The sequence below is a fragment of the Pristiophorus japonicus genome, chromosome 3 (genome assembly GCF_044704955.1).
Source record: "Pristiophorus japonicus isolate sPriJap1 chromosome 3, sPriJap1.hap1, whole genome shotgun sequence".
Classification (NCBI taxonomy): Eukaryota; Metazoa; Chordata; class Chondrichthyes; family Pristiophoridae; genus Pristiophorus; species Pristiophorus japonicus.
The window spans coordinates 282362038-282378352 of record NC_091979.1 but is presented as its reverse complement, the minus strand read 5'-3'; the positions used below and the strand labels follow the sequence as shown (position 1 = coordinate 282378352).

General features: G+C 37.2%; 1 protein-coding gene across 7 annotated transcripts in view; it reads left to right on the top strand.

Annotated features, from left to right (window-relative positions):
- The first annotated feature begins 1922 nt into the window (after window positions 1-1922).
- Window positions 1923-16315, top strand: part of ebf3a (EBF transcription factor 3a) — a 116292-nt gene continuing 101899 nt past the window's right edge. For 6 of the 7 annotated variants that reach the window (XM_070876770.1, XM_070876771.1, XM_070876768.1 and 3 more), the window contains exons 1-6: window positions 1923-2627; window positions 2903-3059; window positions 3414-3477; window positions 4379-4434; window positions 6920-6993; window positions 8612-8680. In XM_070876770.1, the coding sequence (XP_070732871.1) occupies window positions 2494-2627; window positions 2903-3059; window positions 3414-3477; window positions 4379-4434; window positions 6920-6993; window positions 8612-8680 (554 nt within the window). In that variant the 5' untranslated portion in view covers window positions 1923-2493. The remainder of the gene's footprint in view (window positions 2628-2902; window positions 3060-3413; window positions 3478-4378; window positions 4435-6919; window positions 6994-8611; window positions 8681-16315) is intronic. The other variant, XM_070876767.1, reaches the window with a different exon arrangement.

Sequence of the window (16315 nt, the reverse complement as noted above, 5' to 3'; positions counted from 1 at the left end):
CAGCTTTAAAAGGATTTGGCTAAAACCCTATAATTTGGTAATCAGATTTAAATCGCCTCGGCGTGTGTAATCTGGTCTAAGAACACTGTAAGTGACTTGGAGCAAAACACTTCTAAAAGATTTAAGGGAAAGCCCTCTTAAATATATATACAATTATATAAATGATTGATATAAATGTGCTCACTCCGACTAGTTAGTGCTAAAATTACCCATTTCTGTTTACATTGCTACACTTATTAAATACTCATGCAAATTTTCTATAACGCTGCTTTGCATATATGTATAAACCAGTGATTCGCAGAATTAAAATGCGCCTAAACTGTTTACAGGTTTTAAATATTCCATTTTAGAAATAGCTTCAAGATGTACTTAGCTGTAACTTATATTTAATTTTCGGTTGAAAATGTAATAAATTTGTTAATAATACAGATGTTCCTTGTCGATAGGACACTGTTTCCTGCAAATCAGAATTCCTTTTATTTATTATGCATAATGTTTCCTGCACATTTTGATTTTAAAATACAGTATTAGGATTCTGTAGATCTATATGGCATCTTAATATGTGATGATTGCTTCTGAAGACTAATCTTATTACTTTCAATCGCCATAAAATATGATTTTATTATACTTACGTATTTAATTAGACGCCAGCAATGTAATGGATTTTGAAATCGGAATAGCAACAGCTTTGATAATTCACTTATCTGTCGCAATAGTCATTAACCCCCCAACACCAGAAAATAGATTGCTCTAACACATCTCTGTCTCACCCTCAGCGGAGTATTGAAATTCAAGTGTTATGGTGTCCCCTGATAACAGAATTCGGACTTCGATTTTCACCGATTAATTAAAATATTAGCGTACGTACGGTGCCAATTGTCAAAAAAAGGATGGAAGTGCTAATACGAACGAAGAGACAGAGCTGATCATTGAGTAAGTGGCTATCCCTGATTCATTCCCTCTCTCTCTCTCCAGCCTGGGCTCTTACCTTTAGTTAAAAAAAAGCACAGGGCAGCCTCCGTCCCCAGGGTTCCCTCCTCTGGGCACCAGCTAATACTCTGAAAGACTAGTTTTAGTCAACAAAAATCTAGTTAGAAATACATGTGGATCTTCAGGAATTCCTAGTGATACGTGTGTTCAAAGCATCAAATCTTCTGCTCGCTGTGTTGAGACACAGCCCGTAACGCAGCCCTGATATTGTTTCTAATAAATGTACCTTATAATTTGGCTATTGATTTAGAAGACCTTCCCAGATCTTTTAACCATAATTGACAACACGACCACATGGATGGGAGGAAGAACGCAAAATAGTATTTAAACTTCAAGCTGTATAAAGATGGCATATTGTTTGACAAGGACATATCGTTTTAAATAAATATTAAAGACCCCCCCCCCCCCCGCCCTTTTGTGGAAAACAGGCTCGTGGTTCATATCTCAGGTAGGTTCTATACAGAATTGTATTAATATTCTGACATTTGTTCTACACTGCCTAGCTGAAAATTGTGTGCTTTAAGGCAAGAGAACGTTTACCACGCATTATTTTATAACTTTTAATACAAACTTCAGCCGCAAGTTTTTGCTACACGTATTGATCTGACAGCTTTCTCCACTAGTTTGTATTTAAGGTAACAATTTTGCCCCTTTACTTTCTGTTTGAAGACAAACAATTCACGTTCGTTGTATATATTTTTTTCCTAAAGGATTCATTATGCTAATAATAATGTCTGTATTTGATTTTATTAGTTGTCAATTTGGGTACAAGAAGAAGAGGAAAGAAAATATATACAGGGAGCAAAAAAAAGAGGGCAGCTCACCAAGCTCAGGTTGTAGCTGTCAATCGCAAGCGTGGCAGCGATCCGATTGGCTATGCTAATAAGACCTCCATACATGGCCGCTGTCTCCTCCCCTAAACGTCAGAATCTGTCAGCGCTGGTCCCGGGGGTTTAGAGTTTTGGCTCCCGGGAAAGGATCCATTCCTAGGGGAAAGAGAGCTGAGTTTGTATGTTTCCATCCATTCTGTGAGACGCTAAAGGCCCTAATCAACCTCTCCTGTGTCCAGGAACACCTCTATGGTAATCATTTTTCGTTTATTTGTCTCTTGGAGCAGGAGAACCTTGTCAGAAGTGGTCGATTCAGCAGTGTCCTAAGCAGAATACCTTTGATGCTGTTGCAGGATGACACCACATTGAGAGAACAACATCAACAAACAACATTTTTTTTTACTCTTAAACCAAATTTCCCGCTAGTTGTACTTTTCTCCACAACGGATCACGATCCAACTAGCGCTGAACTACTCCTGAAATTGTTTATGTCGTGCCAATACAGGACAGCTTGAAGAGGAAGCAAGTCTGAACTCGGCTTTTCTCTCACTGATCATAACGAGCAAAGTCATCTCTCATCTATTCCCCCCTCCATTCGCCGTGGGAAAAAATCTGACATCTCCTAGATCCGAAAACCGTACAGGAGCTGGTTTTGCAGAATAAAATTGTTTTAATGTTTGGAATTCAGGAAAATATACCAAGAGGTGGGACGACCATGAAAGAGGAACCGCTAGGAAGTGGGATGAATCCGGTCCGATCATGGATGCACACTGCTGGAGTAGTGGATGCTAACACGGCCGCCCAGAGGTATGTATAATCAAATACTACCTTCCATCTGATTTTTTTTATGTTTCTCATATCGACCCAAAATCACCAAATCCCCTCAATACTCTATCAATTACCCCTTCTCCCTCTGCTCCCCTTCACTTTTCCTTTCATTACATCATATTACTGCTAGCGACAAATCAAGAAATCTCTAGTCTCCCAAATGTGATTCCCATCTCCCATGTTTTTCATCAGTTGCTCCATGTCTCTAGTGCAGCTAATTCTCACCGATACATTGTGTTATTGTTTTCCCGCAGCGGCGTGGGTCTGGCTCGGGCACATTTTGAAAAGCAGCCGCCCTCAAACCTAAGAAAATCCAATTTTTTCCACTTCGTCTTGGCCCTTTACGACAGGCAGGGGCAGCCCGTCGAGATCGAGAGAACAGCTTATGTGGACTTTGTGGAGAAAGATAAAGTAAGTTGCTCACTGTAGGAATGGTTTTCTCTTTAAGTGCACAATAACTAACAAGCATAACGGTACTCAAGAGGCGCCCAAACCACGTGTAGTTCTGCTTGTTCTAACAGCTCTCGGCTGCTAAGAAAAATAGCTGCCTGTTTATGACATTGTGTGTAAATATTATTTTATTACTAAAGCCTAAAAGCAAAATGTTTCCTATTGCTAGAATACAAGAACTCGCCGCATACTTAACAAGCCAGATACTGACATGGAATGCAGTTAATTATAAACAAACATATTTAAAGAGACATGAAAAATGAACTATGGATACAATGAACCATATAATTATTCAGTTGTAATGGTTGCTTTTAGGAGCCAAATAATGAGAAAACCAACAATGGAATACACTACAAACTTCAGTTACTGTACAGCAATGGTAAGTTGAACTGAATTGATCCAGGGAGGGGTACTGGTTGCTCTTTCTTTATGTATTTTAATGGGGTTCGAATGCGGGTCATGTGGTGTAGATATTAATCACTGTTTATGTAACTTTGAACTCCTACCTGGCTAGCATTTGAGTGTAAAAATAAGATAACAAGATCAGCGTCGCTTCTCCTGACTTATCGGACATTTTGGTTTAAAAGTGAACATGATATTGTTCCTACACCCTTCAGCTGGGCCCTCGTTCCAGTTTAAAATGTTTTTATTTCATGCCCCTTTGGTGTTGTTGAACAGTAATCTATGGGACAGTATATTGTGGCAGTCAAACGTAGGCTGTAAAACAAATTCTTAAAGTAAAGATCGCAGAGCCAAGAGATTAAAACAGTGCTCCTGGCTTGCTAATTTCACAATTGACCATGGACTCCAAATTTGAATATCATAATCCAAACGCTAAGTATATCTGTGACATTAAGCATTACAGTTGGAGTATAATGGCATACTCGTGTAAAAAGAAAATATACAAAGTGTGAGACAAACATTGGTCCCGTTATAGAGCAGCGCTCCACGCTCCACTGCACTGCAAATTGCACATTTCAACTAAACATAAAATGTACAATAAATGTCAAGAATTCATGAATTTCCTGGGATATAGTTTTTATTTCTCTTACGAATATTTTATTCATGTTTTATCGCCTATCAGCTCATTTTATTGCGTTCATTACAAGGACATCAGTTTCCATATTTTGCCAAATTAACAGTCCCCTTTAACAGAGCGAGATGGGACGCAAACTTCTCTTTCTATTTTTGAATGATCTGGTTGCTGTTACGGTCCTTCCATTGATAACGTGCGTTTCCCTTTTTAAGTACCGTTAAATTTGATACTACTTTATTTCTAGGGGTGCGAACAGAACAGGATCTCTATGTCAGGCTCATCGACTCTATGACCAAACAGGTGAGACTGTCAAAAAAAAACACTTGAATTTTTGCATTAGTAAGTTTACAACCGTTATTCTCCTGTAGCCCCAGAGCTCAGTATTGTACAGTTTCACACCTTGTTAGGAAAACCACACTTTCACAAGTTGAAGTATTTTGAAATGAAGTGCCTGTCTTGAAATAAAAACACATTTTACATGTGTTTAGATAAGTTTTATTATACATGTGTATTTCAAAATTCCTGGTTCGCACTTTGTGAAGTAGGGCGTGATTTGACTTTTGTAGAACGAGATTATCTGGCAGTTGGCGTCTCCATTTGTCTGCGGAGTTAAATGCATTCAGGTGAAAAGTCACCGTATCCTCTTCTAGTTCAAATTCACCTCTCAGCCCAGTTTCCATAATTCAGCTCCACTTTTGTCCCTGCCCAAAAGCTGTAGCTTCGAGAGGGTGCGCCAGGGGTCACGAAACAGTCCATTCCCTGAGATCAGCTGCATTTCTTTATCATCTGTCTGTCATACCTTGTAAATAACATAATTACAGGCAGTTGCTTATTAAATTATTTAGCCTGTCTTCTGCAACTTCAAAGATGATAAGTGCGGTTGATCAAAAGTGGTGCACAGTAATTAGCCACGGGAGTCGGCACGTTTACACTTCTATTCGAAAGTCGCCAAATATTTCACCAGCTCCATAGTACATTTTGTTTTACACTGCACTGTAATTTTATTGTCACGAAGGCATTGTAAATAAAATAAATAAAGAGCAACATTCAAGAAATTGCCCAAACGGCTGGCTCTCTCCTCCATCCGCTGGAAACCGTTATTTTCGCTTGATTTTTGCACTTTATGGTCAAGAGGTTTTAGTTCACAACATACTGGTTATGTGCCATACATTCATCTCACGAAATCAGATTCCTTCCTCATAATTCAAATTTATAAATTAAGTTTGTGATCACGCAGTGATTTCGCGAATAGTAGACAGTTTTTTTAAGCGACGTTTTTTTATACCCACACAAACCATAAAATGACCCACAAATGATTATTTTTTGATGACATACGTCTGACAAGCGATTGACAGATATCATGAAACCCCCCAGTGCAATTTCCCCTTTGCAACAGTTATTTCAATAGGTGAGAAAAGCCCCTTAACGTTCTTCGGTGCTCCATAAATTGACAAGGTGGTTTTATTCCCATTGTATCCAACAGCTAAATGTTTATCGAGACCGCCGTAAGCCTAATTAAAAGGGTGTATATGCTGCCATCGAATAGCTTGGTATGAAGGGGCTGTTATCTTATTTTAAAAGATAACTGCTCATTTAGTCACATATCTTACTATTTTAATGGTGCAAATGAGGCTTTTCAAAAGCGCTAATCTCCTCACTTGATTGATGGGAAATAGCCCTGTAACTGATCAAAGAGTCAAAAGCGCAGAGCAACTAATTTATTGATTCGGATTTTTGCAGCAAAATAAAAGCAGAAAAATAGAAGCCAAAAAGCGTACAGGAAAGGGTTTCGAGAGGGGACGCACCAACCATCCCAACTTAAGTCATGTTGTATTGTTGTGACAACAATCAGAAAATCAGCATCTGAGCTGGGGAGGCGTACGTTCGTTACAATGCGAGCAAAGTGAATCTCGTTAGATGAATAATAAGGGAGCAGACAGCTTGGAGCTGGGATCCGATGCGCTCAGCTGAGTTGTAAAAAAGCTTGGTGCGCTTGTGCGCACTGCTCGCTGGAGAAGAGTCGCTGAAAGGCTAGCGAGGAGAAGGCGAACACACCTAGAGCTCCCACCATCTGGCTGCTGTTAGAGCGAATGCTCAATAATTACTCAACCGTACTCCCAGACTGTCTTTTTAGAAAAAATCATTGTGTGTAATTGAAAAATAAACACCAGATTCGCTCCACGAGCTAAGTCACAAAAACTATCCGCAGGTTTCTTTCGGGGGAGGGAAAGGAACAGGACGACGCAAGACACAACACAAGCTGCTTTGCTCCAAAACTTGCCCTGCCGCCACCATAATAAATAACAATAACATCCCCCTTCCCAAATAACAGCAGTGGCGGCTGTTGCGAGGCAAATTTAATATTATTTACCAATTAGTGTTTTTGTCGAGATGACACTCAACTGAATCCTTGCCCCCACTTATAAAATACACGCTCAGAATTTAACATGACATGTGATTAATACCTGGTACTGACAGGCACTCTTCACCTTATTTGAGGACAAGTTCTAACTGATTGAAACGTGACTGTGGGGTTCAGAATGACGGGGCGTCAGAAATCTGTGTTGGGCCTATTCCGTTTTATCTCTTGTTCCAAAAAATGTAGAGGTTTGTTTAATGGCCATCAAGGAAAGTGTCATTTAGAATGATCTGAAAACCATTTTTCACCTCTAAAAACTCCCCAATGTTTCTACATAACCAGGTATAGCGGCATTTAGTCATTGCTGATGGCAACTTTTCAATGTTAAATGGCTGATGGCTGTGTTTTTTTGGATCATTATTTTAGCCGATAATATACGAAGGACAGGACAAAAACCCCGAAATGTGCAGAGTCCTACTTACACACGAAATTATGTGCAGGTAAGCTACTTGTAGTGCAAATGGTGCTTTGTCAATGGGAAAAGTTACACACGATTTATTCTCCGCTATTCTGTTCCAATGCGCAAGGCATAAACACAAAACTAAACACAAAACTTTACACTAACGGTGCAGACTTTTTAACAACTGTACATTTTATATAGGAAATGATCATTATTTCTTTGCATACCGGCGGCTGAAAATATTGTTCCTTTGGTATAAATAAAGCAATATTTCCCCACCAACATAAATGGAGTTACTGCATTTCAAAGTAAAGTATGAAAGTTATATTTCTTTATTACCAATAGTGGAACTCCTGGTAATTACTTAGGTCTTGAACATGGAGAAGTTAAATTACCCCTGTGACTGCAATGTACTTTTTAAAAAAAAACAACGAAAACAGGTCATAGTTGATGCATCTGTCAGTGATGCTATAGGAGTCACAGATCATTCAGTCATTTTACTGCCCTCTTCTTTACTACGTTGAGCCACAGATAAACCATAATCTGTTATTGATAAAAAAAAGAAACTCTTTGTACTTATTGAGCTCATGTATGTGAGAATTGATTTTGATACTGTCAGTTAACCTTTTCTCTAGAGCAGTGATGCATTGTTCATGCTGTTGTTAGATAGCATGCACATCACCAGGATTTGTGTCAGAAGAGCAATTTCCCACCTGTTTTTTCTAACTGCCATAAGAGTTTCACCCTACAAGGGAAATAAAAATGCATCATTGATTTTGTATGTATTGAATGTGAAATATAGTTGCTTGTTAGAACAGAGCTGATCAGGAAGTGCAGCCAAGATTTCAGGCTACAGTAGCAGGTATCATACTCTGAGGGGCATACTATTCCTAGCTATTATGCTTATTGCTTAATGTCATTTCACTTAAAACATACTGTAACAGTGCTAATATACAAAAGCAGAGTTTTCCCTATACTAGGTAATAAATATAAATTACAACCAATAAAGTGAAATTTCTTTATTATCCACCACTGCATGTATTGCAATTAACATAGAGGAGAGCACAGATGTGATTTAAGCTGTAAGTGGAAGACTGTAGACTTTCTTTAATCACTTTAGCTGTCAGATTTAAAAGGCTTTATATACTTTGCCTACCATATGGTGTTAATTTGGCCAATTTAGACATGTAACCATTATACAACTATGATTTTTAAAGATATAATCATGTATTATATTTGCCGTATTCCAATTTCAATTACATTGCTGAAACATATATTTGACAAAGGATTTTTTTTAAATCACAAAAGGGACATACAAACTGTTATGGTTCCAATTAATAAATGCCCCACAGAAATATTGGTTGAAGGTGGCATCTTGCATCTTCTGCAGAAATAACAGCTTGACAATTAGAGGTAAACAAAAGCGGAAGCTGTGAAAACTTATTCCCAAGCCTCCTGCCTCTTTCTTTTCTGAGATCAACGCAAAGACAGACACCACAACATGTTGTTTTTCAATCTTTTAACATTGCCATTACGGTGCTTGTTCACTGGCCATGATTATGTCAAAGTTGAAGTGGGGGGAGGGAGGGGGAGCGGTGGGAGAAGGAAAATAATGATTTATTTTAAAAAGTACTTATGACTATTTATTTTATTTACAGCCGGTGTTGTGACAAAAAAAGTTGCGGCAACAGAAATGAAACTCCCTCAGATCCCGTCATTATTGACAGGTATGAAAGTATTAATTTTTATTCTTTGATGCCCATTACCCTCAGTTTTGCATTCAGTTCATTCTGCGCATTGTTCCATTTGTTGTCCTTCTGCGTTATCATGCACAGGTGGGTTGACTTGGAAACCTGGTGGCTCACTCTGTGGGGATTCAGTAATTGCTTGTGAGTTGTCAAGGGAAGCAGTTTCATCTGCCACCATGCTCACTGTGAAGAGTATTTTATGCCTAGAGAGTTTTGGCTTAAATGCAGATATGTGCTGTAATCTGTTTCTTAGTAACTTACTATTTTATGTTACTTTTAGTTGTCACTGGTTTAATGTTTAGTTATCTTTTGGCCTCTTTTGTTAGAAAGAAATGCATATTGCTGAAAGGCTTGTGGTATTAAATTTGTATAAAATAGCTGCTATCACATATTGAAAGTTACTGCAAAGTATAGGTATGATAACTTGCTTCTAAACTCAAATCTTTAGTACATTCTGAACAAAGATAGAGTTTCAGCCGCTTTCATTACTGAGGTATCTTCTGATCATGAACTTTAGTTTCAGTGTCTGAAAATTAAACCAGGAAAAGACCCTAAGTTAAGCCTGACGAAATATGCACCACCAGTGGAGAGCAATGCCAATGTTTGATTAGCTGGAATAGCTGTTTGCTTAGTGGAGAATGTTAGCTATCTGACAGAGGGGACATCTTTCTTATTAGTAATCAAATAGGGCAGACCAGTTGTTGCCATCACTCTGGGATTGTGTCAGGCAATTGAAGGCAGGTTCAACAGTTTGAAGAACTTGGTGTTGAAAAATCAATACAATTATATTTGTCTTTAGTGTTTCTGTCCTTATGGACTCAAAGTAGAATTTCTACATAAAGGGTGCAATTATAATACAAGTAACACTTTTTAGTTTATTAAGTGAATATTGGAAATAAATGCACTGCATATTTTTCTTAATATTCTTCACTATTATCAGCATTCTTCATTATTATTGTCTGGCAGAAGTTATAAAAATGATTTTGCATTTTATGACTCGGGTTATTATGGTGTTTCATTACAGTGGCTATTGAGCATCTGTACTGAGCAGATATTATGATGTAATTTAAAGACACATTAATATTGCACATTTATTGTGTTATCAATAGTGATGGGATTATAACCTGCAATATGATTTATGTGAAAAACAGCTCTATTATGGGGAAAGGTGAAATAGCAATTCTAATACATTGGATTCAAATTTATACAATAAATAAATCATAAAAATAATATAATAATATTATAATTTGGTTTGGAGGCATTTGCAGGGCTTCTGCACTAACATAATTACACCATTTTATTTCAAAATATTTGAAGACAAATAAATTCAAAATACTTAGACATTCAATCAAAAAATTTGCATGGCTGGTAAGCCCCTTTTTTACATCATCTTATGGTTCTTTATAAAACAGTTGCATTTTATTGGCTAACAAAACTATAGCAAAATTAATGAGTTTAAGAATAACTGCTGTGCGGTTTACAGTATAACTAGTGCAAATACCTGAAACTAAATTATTTATGAGAAATCTGCTGCATGTTTCTAAATTTACTTGAAGTATACAAAACAGTTGCAAATGTAGGAATTCTAATGAGCTTAATGTTGCACTGTATACCAAGTGCTGTGGTAAAACTGGGGAAGCTTTAGCCAGAACTGTAAAGCTCTGATTATATAGAAATCTAAGAAGCAAAAATGAATAGTTAGAAAGAAAGGCGGCCAAGTTTATAGTCTTGATGTCTATTGGAAAAGTGGTACAGGTAAAGCATAAACATTTAGGCCTACATAGAGGGAACATTGGTGCTCCAAGTCTTTGCACATATTAAAACAAAGTTGAAGTGAGAACCTGCATTTGCAGGAGTTTTTTTTTTCCTATTTTGTTGTAAGGCTTAGAGTCCCCTGGTGAGCAATCTCATCACTTGGCTAGTTGGTTCTAAAAGGAATCACAGGGAGCACGCTCTACCAGTTCCTTTTTGCCCTCGGACACATTTAGCAGGTTCTGAACAGATAAGGCATATTTGTCCTCAGGATATGAACCAATAATTCAATCTTGAATTGAGATCTATGACCACACATTTGTTCCAGCTAAAGTCCAAGCAGTGTTCCGTAAATCAAAGCCATTGTCCATCGTTAGGTGCAAAAAATAACATTGCAGCTTACTGCAAATAAACTGTTTAAAGGAAAGTCTTTTGACCTAAAAGTATTCAGTGGGGGTTGGGAGGGGGGGGCGGTGGTGAAGAAAGAACACACTTGCTTTATTGTACTGCTGGGCAGGATGAGAATATCATTTTCATAGTAAAATAATGTTTTCTGGAAAAACAAAAAGCAGATGTTACTTATTAAGAACACCCATTGTCTATATCTCACGAATCTAAAGAGATAAATCCTATTTCACCCATACATTCTGATGGTCTTAAATGATTACAGGATGTGAAAAAAATTCTTGAAATTAGAACTATAATCTGGACTAAAATAATTCTTCCGTGCTAGCATAGCTTATTTTATTGCTAACTGCGGAAATTCCTGGAAAGGTACATCCTCTTGCCTTTTCCTTCCCTGTGTGGGTTCAATGTAGATGGATGCAATGTCCAACTGTTGAAAATTGAAAAGACTGATTGTTGAGGAAGACAAGAGGAGGCAGGATTATATTACAATCACAACACAGCACAGCAACGCGCTGGTGAGAGCTGTGGTAGCTGTGCTGGGATACATTAAATGGGTTCACGATACATTACGGATAGCACACACAGCAGAATGTTCCCAGTGGCACCCATGCAGTCAAATAGCAAGTTGGCATCTTTACTAGTAATAACTGGCATCCCCTGTAGAGCTGGCATTTCTGTACAGTTCAGGAGACTTATCATTCCAAGTGTGTCCTATTTTCCTGTACAGCGGCCAGACATCTGTTTATCCCATTTTCTCTCTCTTGGAGCGATTGGTATGTCTTTAGTTTAGTGAAAAGTTTAGCCAGGTTTAACAGCTGTTACTGAATTTCAAGCCTGCTGGTTTCTAAAATATTTTCATTGACCTTTGAATTTATGTAGAAAACATTATGATTTTTTAATGCTCCTGAAACAATGTAAATTCATGATTTTAAAATTATTTTAAGTTTGTCAATATATTTAACATGTAATTGTTGCAAAAGGCTACGTTTTTGCAAATAATACTTTTTTAAGGCAACTGTTATAAATGTACTAGGATCAAATGTTTTAATTCATCTATGACTGTAATTTAAGGCTTTTTAAAGTTCTTAAGTGATAGTAGTATAGTAGCTGAAGACTGATTTCAGTTTTCTTAGTCAACATTGCTTCCTTTCACTTCCTGTCACAAAGGTCAAAGAAAGCTGACCTTTGCTGGCAGCTTCAGTTGTTGAATAATTCATGTGATTGACTTTTTGTCAGTGCACACAGTTGTGCTCTGGGACATTTTATTCATTTACCTCATTTAAAGCGCCTTTCTGCACCTGTTCAACTATTAATATCATGTAATTTGTGCCTAATGCCGATTTTGCTTAACATTCATTATATTTCTTATTAGCTATATTTCCAAACGATTATGTATGATTATTACTAGACCCTAGGAACAGTGATGGGTTATTCCCCAGACCTTTACATCTTCTTGTCAGGCTGTTTTCGGAAGCAGTGAGAATAAACATTTGACCAATCCTAGTGTTTTTGTTCCTAGTCCATATCCAACCAGCAGTTAAAATATTTTCCCATATGGCTTTGGAAAAGCATGATTAAACCCTACTCTGTTGAAGCTGTACAAATGCCAGCATTTATAAGGTCAACGGTTTTGTTAAAAATGCAATGTAAATTAGAATCTGTGGAAAGGGACATTAAACAAAATTTAATTCATTGTCTTCTTGAATGCCATTTATGTTTTGGCTGAGCCTGGGACTGACAAGCAGGATTTTAAAATTTTAATAATTTTAAATTAAACATTGTTTTGTTATCTAGCACTTAGTACGCTACAGTGTTTGGACAATTAATGCAAAGCTGTGATTGTTGGTGGTTTCCACTGTATGTTTAGAGATTATATAGAAACCTTCTTTGAATGGCATGTTGTCATTACATCTGCATAATATAATTAGAGCAGCACAATTTAGTGTTAAGTTTTCCTCCTTACTTTCTTGTGTACATTAGCGTATCAATGTTATAACATAGGGCAGATATTTTCTCAGCTTTTTGTTGTGCTTTGATTTCACTTTCCAAGGTGTACCTTGTACCAAATAAACTGCAAGTCTTCTGCGTAAACAGTTTTTCTACCCTTCCACTGGTGTTTCTGCACAAATTTCAAGGATACAGTATATTTTTGATTAATGAGCTTGGCAGTAGAAAATACATTTCAGGTCAGGAGAAACTACAAGTGCAGTCTCCATACATGTACACAGGTGTGAACATTTCTGCATTATTTATGACCATCTCACATCTCTTGTGCTATAGAGAAAAAACAAAAAAAATGGAGAAGTGCTGTGCTCATTCAGTCTTGAAAACTAAATATATCTCAGTGACCAAAGACTATAGTGGAATGTCAAGAAACAGTGTGTTGGGTGGGGTGGGCAGGGGAGGGAGCTTACAGAGAAGGCAAGAGAGTAAAATTGGAGAAAAAAGAGGCTACTCACATTCAAAGAGATACCGAGAGGAGCATATGTGGGAGAGAATGAGAAAATAGCAGGAAGGGAAGGAGAGACAAGCCAAGCTGTCAAAAACTATACAAAGTGAGGTAACCTGATATAAACCATTCTGTGCTTCTGTTGCTGTCTTATCAGGTGAAAAGGAGAGATACTGCCACAGCCTGTAATTTTGATTGGATGTCTTTGATAAATTGCATTCGTTTATGGAAAAATCTACCAAAATCAGAACACTGTTATTCCATGTTATAGAAATGGGTGATTTTACCAGCAAATGAACAAGATTTCTTTCTATAGCCTTAAGAGAAAATAAACCATGAAAGTGGAAATAGAGCTGTTTGAACAAAGTATTAATAACAAAGTTTATAAAAGTCTGAATCTGTGACTCAAGATGTTTGGTTTTTAGCCAAAAATGATGTAATAGTATATTCTTCTACTTCCACAAATCTTTAATCACTTATAAGAATACAGGGATTGGTAGTGGTGGGAGTGCGGGGGGAGTCAGGGATGGGGGGGAGTGGGAAGTAATTGTGAATTACAGATGGAAATTCTTAGCTTTAGTAAAGGAGGTTTCCACTGCAGAAGCCAGGATGTGATTGACAGACAGGGCTACAGGAAGTGAAGTCTCAGGGAGCTTAACCTGTACTTGGCAGAGCTTCCACAGATTACACTGAAGAGAAAATGAAAAGCACTCATTTTGATGGAACTACCAGCCAACAAGTAATGGATGTAGACTTTAACATAAAACTATATTTGTGTTATTTTTTTTAATAACTTTTTATATATTGTCCAAACTGTGTCATTAAAATTGTTTTTTTTTCCACATGGTTTACCCCAAACCACTTTTATTAAAGTTAGCATATAATCAACTTTGTTGATAACTCTCATAAATACCAACAAAGCAGTCTTTCATGTTAGGGATTCTTCTTATTGAGATTTGAGCCCCATTAACAAATTCAGGTAGGCCAAAGGGGAAAAAAGATTGCTAAATAAGGGAGTTTAATATAACAGAATTTGTTTTAATGAAGTTTGATTATAATTTACTATAAAAGTAAACTAAACTAAAATCAACTGTTATCTTTTACTTATAATGGTAAATACAGTAATGTGTAACAGCTGGGTGGTTTGCTAGGGATCATGTTGTGTTTCTCAAATAGTAAATTCATTGGGAAATGAGTTGAACATATGTGCAAAGGAAGAGCCTTACATTTGTGTTGTTGTAAGACATGTAGCATGGGCCCAGCTAACGGAAGAAGCTGGCTCCAGCTTGTCGCTAGTGAAAGACGAAACACGGTTACACATCTGGTGAGAAAGAGCAGTTCATTTGCCGAGACAGCTCTCCCTGCTATAGCTGAAAGAGGCTATTTTGATAGAAACAAAGCAGTGGGGGCTGTGGTGTCAGTTACTACAACTGGACTGACTGAAAAGTCTCAGGGTTCAATAATAAAGACAAACTAAAACTACAGCATGCAGAGTTAAACCTGAAAACACTGCTTACACAGACTTTTTTTAATTTAACAAATCTAATCTCCTACTAACAAAAGTTTACTTGAAAAGGGGCACAAGTTTTAAAGTGAAGCAACAATTAATCTGCAGCTAAAAAAAGAGTTATTGAAAAGCAAATCGCTGGGCTCAGACTTGGTTCATCTGACTGTGACATATGTGCAGTAAAAGAACTTTATTCGATTGAGTATACAAGATGAACACTCCCCTTTTTTAGTACTGAATGCACTGCTGGTGCTCTGCACATTCACCCTAGCCATGCTCGCAGGACTTGTGACCGCACAGAAGGCTCAATTTAGGCAGGCGACAAAAGGCCCTAACAGTTGGAGTAGGGCTATTAATGCACAATGGGCAGACGCGGGTGCCCATTCTTTTTGAATAACAACCAGTAAAATTGAATTGGTTTTGGTATTGTGTAGATTGTCAGGAATGCACTTTGCCAACCCAAATTTGATTAGGATTTCCTCTACAAGTTTGTGTAGCCCTTCTGTGGTGCGTATGCCTCGGCCGGCTTGCTAGTTATTTTCATCCAGCCCAAATTACATTATCAGTTTGTATGGAGCTATAATCGTTATTTTTATCCATCTGGAAGCAGATAAGAGAGGGGATAAAGAGGGGATAAAGAAAGAATGAGGTACGTCTCGTCAAGCCATTTCTTTAGAAGTTAGATGGCTTCGATAAATTTTAGTAAGATTTATGCACGTGTGAATTAGGACCTGAGCTTTAGAGAAGAAAGGTTCTATCTTCAGGTGAAACAGCCTTTGTAGCTCTGAAGAATATGCCCATGTTTTACGCATTGTAAATCATTCTAAAATATAAAAATTCAACTAATTTCATTGGGTTTAATTTATTTTATGGTTATTTTAATTTTTCCTATGGAATTTATTATAACATTAAAAAAAAAATGTCCTTTTATCTATTATACGCACAACATTTCAATACTGAGAAAGTAATGTTTCATCAAACTTATCGGTGGTAGCGGAGCACTGCAACTAAGTGCCTCATAATTTTACTTTTTTGCACATATAAGGGGAAGACAGAAAAACACACCATCTGTTTTTATAAGATATATTCTATCGCAGCCGAGCCCAAATGTTGGTAGACGCAGGGTTTGTTTGTCTATGTCAGTAATTTTGTTTTGCCTCTTTTGCCTGGCTTTTATGAGTGCCAGGAGTCTAGGTAGAATTTCGCAAGGTTAGTTGTTTAAGTATGCAAACTGCACATTACTGAGATACATTGATTATGGAAAATTCTTAAAATGGATTCTGTGGGATTTAAAAAAAAAAGTTTTTGATAGGTTAGTTCCTATATTGGGACATATTAAATGTAATTATAGAACATCGCAGCCTTAAATTGTAGCAGCAGCACTGCTTCTGATTCCTTCTTTTGACTTCCATTTTCACTAAAAGTATCCCTTTAAATGCATTTGGTGAAATGTTAAATGTGTCACAGTTATTATGTTAACAATAAAACCTGCATATTT